The 9,417-nt window shown below is 55.6% G+C and overlaps 1 protein-coding gene across 1 annotated transcript; it reads left to right on the top strand.

The window, feature by feature from the left end:
* Positions 1–2: 2 nt before the first annotated feature.
* Positions 3–6,346, top strand: LGI3 (leucine-rich repeat LGI family member 3; the record flags this gene model as incomplete). The annotated part of the gene is made up of 8 exons (XM_006778383.2): positions 3–157; positions 929–1,000; positions 1,772–1,843; positions 2,186–2,257; positions 2,405–2,476; positions 2,663–2,832; positions 2,982–3,146; positions 5,113–6,346. Coding segments are annotated over 8 exons (1,596 nt in total), but the record flags the coding sequence as incomplete, so codon positions are not given.
* Between the last annotated feature and the right edge of the window lie 3,071 nt (positions 6,347–9,417).

The raw sequence follows: 9,417 nt of genomic DNA on the forward strand, positions 1-9,417 counted from the left end.
TGTCCGCGCTTGGATTCTGCCTGATCCTGCAAGTCAGTGCCAAGAGACCCCCCAAAACGCCCCCCTGTCCACCCAGCTGCTCTTGCACCAGGGACACGGCCTTCTGCGTGGACTCTAAGGCAGTGCCCAGGAATCTGCCAGCCGAGGTCATCTCTCTGTGAGTGCCCAGCCCTGGCCCCGGGGGTGGTGAGCCAAGAGGGGGAGGAGGGCAAGGACCACTCTGGGAGTGGATAGGGAGACCCCCGTTCCCCCTCTGCGGACTGTGGGGACCAGGAGGACTCCAGGGGAACCTCAGGACCGGAGACTCAGGGTAGCCAGGCAGGGACTTCTGCAGTCACGCAGGCTCAGCAGCCATGGCTGGGGAAAACAGGGCTTCGTGGCCAAGAATGAATCATCACCACCAGCAGCATCAATGAGACCTACTGTGTGCAGGCCTTTGGACTTGGAGGGAGGGGGGTTGCTTACCCCAGCATGTGGGCCCTTGCCTGTGATGTCACATCAAGGGCAGAAAGGCTTCTAGTGGGGGAGGGAGGGGAGCAGCCAGGGAGGGGTGGGAGTGAGATACACCCACACTGCACCCTGGCACGGGGCAGGTGCCTGTCACTGCTCTCGCCAGCCACTCTGCACCCAGCCAGTCAGACTGTCACTTGCAGCAGTGGCCTCCTGGACCAGATCAGCTGCGTGGTCCTTGGGAGCAGGATGCTAATCCCTATTCCCATTCGAGGGCCCCATGGCTCAAGAGCACCCAGCACACTGTGGGTGTTTGGATGATCATGGAAGTGTGGCTAATGGAAGCTTCTTTTGGCTGAGGGGAGCTAAGCCTGGGCCGCTGGTGCTCAGGGGGCAGTCGGGGAGGTAATGAAGAAGGCAGGCAGTGAGAAGGGGAAGACGGTCTCAGGTGGAGGACTGACGCAGGTATCCCCTGCAGGACGCTGGTGAACGCTGCCTTCTCGGAGATCCAGGATGGAGCATTTTCCCACCTGCCGCTGCTGCAGTTCCTGTATGGACAGGGCCTTGTGGGAGGTGGGGGTGGCTTGGGGAGGGGCAGTGGAAGGGAACAGACAGATTCTGGAAATTAAGATGCAGGCGTCCCTACGTTTGCCCTGATGGATATGCCACAAGAGGTGGAGCTGCCTGGGGTCAGGAAGGGGGGAGGAGCAGTGATTGGGGAGGAGGAAAGGGATTGCATGCAAAAGCCAAGATGTGGGTATTTAGGGCCCAGTTAGGAATGGACTTGCCTCCTCTAGAGACCCAAAGGAACTGGGTGCAATAAATTGGGTGGGTGCCAGAGGGTGGACACTGCAGGGGAGAAGGGTCATCTTAGAGACAGGTGCCCCTAGGGTTTGAAGAAAGCTGGGAACCGAACTGAGGGAAGACGATAGAGCCTGGAATTCTAAAAGGGTTGTTTACATTTGAAGTCCTGGTCACATGAGAGAGTACACTAGAGATGCCCCACCTCCTTCTCACCATCGGCCCTAGAGGGACTGGACAGAGCCTGGGTGGGAGTGGGACACAGAGCAGAGATGCCATGGGGTAGACCCAGCTTGCCAGGAAAGATCTGCCCTGGCCGTTTTTTACCCTGAGAGCTTTCAGGGACCCTGGGAGTTTCTGGGACCAGAACAGCTCCTGCCTGGTCTTGCTGCCCCGGCTGCTCTGGGGTTCTCCGCTGGGGTCCCAGGGTGGGAGGCAGGGCAGCCAGGCCTTGAAGAAGCCCAGGGGTGAGGCAGCAGGCACACCCTTGGAAGCTCTAACTCTGCCTTTGTCTCTCCAGGTTACTCAATTCCAACAAGTTTACGCTGATCGGAGACAACGCCTTCACAGGACTGTCGCACCTGCAGTACCTGTGTGTGGGAAGGAAGGGGAAATGGAGAGTCGAAGGGAGGACGGGAAGGGCTTGGGTGGGCTCAGAGACGAGGTTGAATGAGGAAGGCTGGGGGCATTGAGAGCCCTTGAATCCTCTGACGGCAGGACCGCGCAGAGCAGAGGTCACTTCATCCATCCCCCTGCCTGTATGGTCCTGCCTGGATGCCTTGTCACCACAGGCTTCAGGCCACCACATTAGGAATAAAAGCCTGTCTGAGGGCCATGGGTGGGGATCTAGGCACGGTGTATGGAAATAGGTGGTGATAGTGGGTGGGAACCGGGGATCCTGAGTGATGGCTGACACTGTTCTCATTTCCTCCAGCTTCATTGAGAACAACGACATCTGGGCATTATCTAAGTTTACTTTCCGAGGACTCAAGTCTTTAACACACCTGTGAGTACATCCCACACATACATTCATTCATCGGACCACAGTCTCCACCCTGCCCCCACCCCCCCCACACACACACACCCATCTCTCTCTCTCATGGCCTTTGGCCTCAGTCACCATCTTCAGGTGACCCACGGGTCTCTCTTGCAGCTCACTGGCCAACAATAACCTGCAGACACTGCCTAGAGACATCTTCCGGCCCCTGGACATCCTGAGTGACTTGTAAGGCCTGAGTCCTAGCTCTTTCGACAGTGCCACAGAGGGGCACGTCCCGGGAGGGAGTGGTGTGGGAACTGGCATTGGGAAGATCATAAAGGCTTGAGAAGCTGGAGGGCTTGGTTTTGGGGGGTGGGCTGAGCAGCTGAGAGCCTGTCCTCTCTTTGTCCCCTCCATCACCCTCATGATCAGGGACCTGCGAGGCAACTCGCTCAACTGCGATTGCAAGGTGAAGTGGCTGGTGGAGTGGCTGGCACACACCAACACCACGGTGGCCCCCATCTATTGCGCCAGCCCGCCCCGCTTCCAAGAGCACAAAGTGCAGGATTTGCCACTGCGGGAGTTCGACTGCATCACCACAGGTAGGAGGTGCCCCTGCCTCTGGCCTCAGGCTGCGCCTCCCCAAGGGAGCTCCACAGGCATCACCTGAACCCCCACCCCGCTGCCTTGCTCACTATGCAATCCTTATCATCCAACAAACTTTCACTCTTCCCCACCCCAATCCCTGCAGATTTCGTGCTGTACCAGACCCTGTCCTTCCCAGCGGTGTCAGCTGAGCCCTTCTTTTACTCCAGTGACCTCTACGTGGCTCTGGCCCAGCCAGGTGCCAGCGCTTGCACTGTCCTCAAGTGGGACTATGTTGAACGGCAGCTTCGAGATTATGATAGAATCCCAGGTACCTGTGCCCAGCCTGGCTGTGCTGGCCCCAGCTAGGGAGAGTGGAGGTGAGGGTGGGAGACTCCATTGTTCTTCTCCATTGAGTTTCTATAGGGAGAGTGATACGTGAGACATGGCCTCGGCTCATAAGAATGTTCTAGTCTTTGGAGGGAGGCTGATATATCCATATAATATGTCAGTGTAAGAGGATGATATGAACACGTTGCATTGGGAACACAAAGGAGAGGCTTACCCTGGGCAATCAAGGAAAGCTTCCTGGTGGAGGGGATGCCTACACTGAGTTTTGAAGGATAAGGGAGAGGGGGGAGTCAGAGGTGATGCCCAGGTTTCTGACTTAAGTAAGTGGGTAGTGCCAATGAACTAAAAAGGAGGAGATACTGAGTTTAAGCTGAGTCTAGAATGCGGAGGGAGACTTAAGTAGGAGAAAAAATGTGGGAAGGATGTTCTGGTAGAGGGAACAGCATGAGCAAAGTCAAGGTGTGCAACAGCTTATTGTGTGAGTGCAGGCTGATAGAAGCAGCTTATATGACTGCAGCATAAGGTTCAAGGTGGACAGTGGCAGTCTTGAGAGAGATGAGGACAAGGTCATTGACAAGCTTTGAGAAAGTGTGTGAGCCAATCCAGTCTATATTTTAAGACAACTCTCTGTGAGCCTTGTGGAGAGTGGCTAGGCATGGGACAAAACATGTGGGCAGACCGGTAGAGGGATCAGCTGGAGCCTGGACTGAGGCAGCAGCAGTGTCTCAGTTATATTTAGAAAAGAGGACTGAACTGACACAAGAGGAAACAGAAAATTTAAATTGCCCTATATCTATGACACAACTTGCAGTCATTATAAAAAAACAACACCACCACCTCCACCCAACACAAGATCAAAATGGTTTCCCTGGTGAATCCTAGCAAACACTTAAGGAAGAAATAACACGAACCTTACACAAATTGTACTAGAAAGCAGAAAGGAGTGTTGACAGAACTTGGGAATTGATCAGGAACAATGGGTGAATGAGGAACAAGGAAGTGTTGGGGATGGCTCCCAGGTTTCTGGTTGGGGTGACTAGGTGAAGCCACAGATTGACATTAAGTACACAGAAGGATGGGGAGGAGTAGGGTTAAGGGTATATGTGGAACTCAGTGTTGGCCAGCTGGAGTTTGAGGTGCTTGGGAGTGTTTGGAGAGTCTGAGCTGCGGTGGCTCAGGAGTGGATGGTCAGCAGCTGGGCAATTACCAGGAGCTGGGTGAGCAGACGGAGGCTGCAGGAGGGACTCAGTAACTGCCAGAGCCTGAGGCTGAGCTTGGACTTCCCTTGGGGAGGGGTGGAGCGATGGGGGGCGGGAGAGTTCGTGAAAGCGATGACTTGAGACACCAGGACAGGTGGGGAGTGTAGCCCATAAGCTTTGGGTGCCTGGGAAGGGGTCAAATCAGTCTGGTTGAGCACAAGCACATCTGTGCTCATACGTAAAAGCCTTTCAAAAGTGGGAGTTCTTGGGAGAATGTTCTTGAGCTGTGGATGAGTTCAAACTCCCCCTCCTTCCCCAGCCTGGCCACTTGTCAGACAGTGAGCCTCAGTTTCTTTCTGTGTGAAATGGCAAAATAATAGGGTGCATTTCAGAGTGACTAATTGGGGTAATAGGTTCACACTTCGCACAGTAACTGTACACAATATAAATTCAATAATTAACACTATGGTTAAACAGTCAATGAATATCTAGGAACACCTATTTTGTGCTCATGTTAGTATATTTGAACCTGGGGTTCAAGGGTGGATGGAGGGTGATGCTGACACTAACTGTGTTAGCTGTGAAGCGATTAGCGTAACTTCAGGGCGGGGAGGGGGACTGCTGTGGTGGAGGGACGTGGCTGTGTCTGTGGCCCAGGGTCGGTGGGGACTGACCCTCTTTTCTGAGGCTGGGCATGGTCATGAAGCTACCTGTGTTGCCTGACGCTGCTTCCCTGTGTCCCGGCAGCCCCCTCGGCCGTGCACTGCAAACCCATGGTGGTGGACAGCCAGCTGTACGTGGTGGTGGCCCAGCTGTTTGGTGGTTCTTACATTTACCACTGGGACCCCAACACCACGCGCTTCACCAAGCTGCAGGACATCGACCCACAGCGTGTGCGCAAGCCCAACGACCTGGAGGCCTTTCGCATCGATGGTGACTGGTACTTTGCCGTGGCTGACAGCTCCAAGGCGGGTGCCACCAGCCTCTACCGCTGGCACCAGAATGGCTTCTACTCCCACCAGGCCCTGCACCCCTGGCACCGTGATACCGACCTGGAGTTTGTGGATGGCGAGGGCAAGCCCCGGCTGATCGTGTCCAGTAGCTCCCAGGCGCCGGTCATCTATCAGTGGAGTCGCACCCAGAAGCAGTTTGTGGCCCAGGGTGAGGTGACGCAGGTGCCTGATGCCCAGGCTGTGAAACACTTTCGTGCGGGGCGGGACAGCTACCTGTGCCTCAGCCGCTACATCGGGGACTCCAAGATCCTGCGCTGGGAGGGCACCCGCTTCTCGGAGGTGCAGGCCCTGCCCTCCCGCGGCTCCATGGCCCTGCAGCCCTTCCTTGTGGGTGGCCGCCGCTACCTGGCGCTGGGCAGCGACTTCTCCTTCACCCAGATTTACCAGTGGGATGAGGGGCGGCAGAAGTTCATACGGTTCCAGGAGCTGGCTGTGCAAGCCCCTCGAGCCTTCTGCTACATGCTTGCTGGGGACGCCCAGCTGCTCCTGGCCCCCAGCTTCAAGGGACAGACGCTTGTGTACCGACACGTAGTGGTGGATCTTAGTGCCTAGCGGGGTGCCGAGGCCTCTGGATTGGAGGCTGAGGGGGGGCCTCTGTGTGAGCAGCGTGGGTGCCTGTCTGTGTGAAGGCACATGTAGCTAACCTCATGCACACACACTCCTGGTGAGCATGGGCACCACATGGACTGGCCCCGGGAGCTGATCCTCATCGTAATTAGCATGAGGACTTGTGTATACACCTGGCAAGCCAGTTACTGGGACCCTCCCATCTGTGGGCGCCTGTGGATCCCACACCCCATCTGCAGGCCCCCCCTGGATCTGCTGCCTTCCACAAGCTCTGGCCTGGGGAGAGGGAGGGGTGCTGGGAGGGAGGGTCTTGGGCTGATCCTTCTGACCCTCTGGTCTCTCCTGTTGGTGCTCCAGGGGTCTGTTCAACCTGCTCATGCCCCACATTGCACCACACAACGCCCTCAGCCACACGCACACATACCTGTCCACACCCGTTTCCCTGTGCACACATGCAGACCCGGCCCCGCCAAAAGGAGCCCGGCCCGCCTCCATTACCTGCCTGTCCTCCATTACCACCGTCTTCCTCTGCTCACCCCTGGTGTGCCCACCCATTGGCTGATAAGGATGGGAATGGTGGCAAAGCCCCTTTGCCCAAAGCAATAACAACAACAACCCTAGCAAACCCAGACGTCTTCCCTCCCAGTGCTGGCCCTTTTCTCACTGGAGCGTTCTTCTCTGACCCTGTCACCATGGCGGGCAGACTACCCAGACAAAGCCTTCCTGCTTTTCCTTCCTGTAGCTGCCCCGCCTCAGACACCCACCCTGCCCCCAGGCTCAGCCCTCCTTTGCGATGTGGACCCTGAGCTGTGCTGGATCCTTTGTCCAGGACCCAGAGCTGGCCAGGCCAGGGACCCTGCAAGTACTCGAGTCATCTGGGCAGGTTCCAGGAGTAGAGCCGGGCTGGAGAGCATCTTGGGGGCTCTGGCACCCCTCCAGGCCACAGATGCACACCCCAGGGGCACTGCCTTTCAGGGCAAACTGGGCGGTAGAGGTTTGAGGGCCTGCCCTGTGGAGTGGCACCTGGGAACCAAGCTTCTGCTGCCCCCTGCTGTGCGCTGGGGATAGAGCTGCGAGGTAGTGTGCTGGGGATAGCGGGTAAGAGGCAGGAGGTGGTGGAGCAGGCACGGGCAGGATGCCGGGGCTGGGGGGGATTGGGGCAATGCTATAATTCACTTGCTTCAAATAAAAGGTTCCCACCCCATTGCCAGCTTTCAGGTGTCCAGTGGCAACAGTCAGCAGCAGCTGTTTTATCAAGAACATAGCATGTTGTCTGTCCCTGCTGCTCGCAGGGGCCGGCGTCAGCTTTCAGACCCTGTTCCTCCCTGCCCCTTCCCTCTGAGGAGTGAGTGGGCACCCCGACGGTCTGCTGGTGCTGGGGTCAGGAGCTCATGGTGATGACACCCGGGGCTGGGTGAGTGTGACTAGGCTCCACCACCTGGGCTGACTCATGGCCCGAGTGCTCCTTCCTGGAGATCACAGTCTTGGGGTCACGGGAGTTTACCCCTCTGTCAGGTGAATTCCAATCAACATGACCGAAAACAAGCTGAGCGGTCCCGCCCTCCCCACTTCCTCTGGCCAAATGCCTGTCATCCCTGCCACCCTCTGCCCTGGGTGTGGGGTTTCAAGCAAGTGGGCTGGTTTCCTGAAGCCTAAGCTTCTGCAACACAGAAAATAAGCCTGACTTTGTCCAATCCTGACGCGGTCACTTACCAGCTGGGTGACCGCAACCATGTCACTTAGCCTATTTGTAGTCGTCTCCTTATCTGTAAAATGGGGATAGTCATAATACCTACCTGACAGCGTTGGTGTGAAATGTAAATGCTTTCAATATATAGTCTATTGCTATATGCAAGGCCCTTCGAAGAGTGTGTCTGCCACAGAAGTACACTCTTATTGGCCTGTAGGACTGTATGAGACCCAGGTGGCTCAGAGAGGCTGCTTTGTGGGAGGAGAAGCGTGCCTTTTGGAGAGAACTGATATCCTTGGTCTCAAGGCCCCTGTGCCCTACATCTTACCTGTAGCCCCAGAGGCCCAGCCAACCCTGCCCCTGACCACTCCTCACAACGGGGAATCTCATAGGTGATGTGTGTGGGTTTCCACCTCCTCAAACCACATTCATGTGCTTCTGGCTTAGGAGGCACCCCTCAAGTCCCCCAGCCACACATCCAGGGAACGCTTGTGCTGCATTTTCACGTCGGGAACGGGCCCTCGTGTTGTGCAAGGACAGGTTGCCAGGCAGAGTGCACTGGTCTCCCAGACCCATTGGTGCTCTGTTGCCCAGTGGAAAGATAAACATCACTCTGGCGGTCATTCCCCGAGCCCCTAGGGCTCCTCCCAAAGATGGAGACACTGTTCTGCCTGAGAGCCCTGCTCTCTACACCTGCCCTGGGGGTCATCTGTGTGTCCAGAGAGCTGCTTAGCAACCCAGTGTAACCGGGTGATCGTGTCAACAGCTCAGGACCAAAGGCCGTGAGAGGCAGAGTATACTTATTCTGCCAAAGCTGAGGAGAGTGACACCCCCCAGCTGCCCGCCTCGTGCCCCTCCACACAGAGCCCTGCTCTGAGCAGCAGACTTCTCACATCTTGTCTCTTAGACTCCCCAAGCACAGTCATCAGGACCAGGAGTCTCCCTGGGAGAGACTGTCCTGAAGCATCTATCTTATATAAAAACTGCTGTTTGAAATTTTAACCCTGACAGTATGGCTTCTGTAAATGCTTGCTTGCTTAAAAAATAAGGAAAATAAGACAACTCCCATTCCAGAGAGGCCATAAACTATGCCCCAGACAAAGTTGTCAGTGCTGACACTAGGCATATATCTCAAGGCATATGGTCTCATGGCCCCTTCCCAGCATGCAGGCCTTCTTTCTCAGAAGGCCTGGAAGTCTCATTCCAAATTTGGGAGACAAAGGACTAGAAAAAGTATAAATAGAGTTTCCTCCATGTTAGGGGGCCCAGAATTTGAAAGACACATTTTTCTCTGGGGCTGAACAGAATCTAATCTAATAAAAGACAAAAGGGTAATTAACCGTACCTTCGCTATGCTTCCCATTGGCTAATCAGGGCGATATGCAAATTAACTGCCAACCAAGATGGCGGCTGGCAGCCACGCAGCTGAAGCGAGCAGGAGGAAGCCAAGTGATGGAGGAAGCCAAGGTTCCCCGCCTGCCGTGGCCTGCTCTAAGCTCCGAAAGCAACAATGTTTCAATTATAGAAGGTAAACAAACCCCAGATACCTGCTTTCAGCCAGCCATGGCCTCAGAGCTGAGGGCACCAGTGACAGCAACAAAGTTTCAATTATAGAAGGTAAATAAATCCCAGAATTAAAAAAAAAGAAAAAAAGGAGATGTAGGGAGTTTCAGTCGTCAGTCAGCCTGAAAACGGCCCTCAGCCCCTCATCCAGACTGGCCAGGCACCCAAGCGGGACCCCCACCCTGATCTGGGACACCCTTCAGGGCAAACAAGGCATTT

This window comes from Myotis davidii, unplaced genomic scaffold (genome assembly GCF_000327345.1).
Source record: "Myotis davidii unplaced genomic scaffold, ASM32734v1 scaffold448, whole genome shotgun sequence".
NCBI classification, from domain to species: domain Eukaryota; kingdom Metazoa; phylum Chordata; class Mammalia; order Chiroptera; family Vespertilionidae; genus Myotis; species Myotis davidii.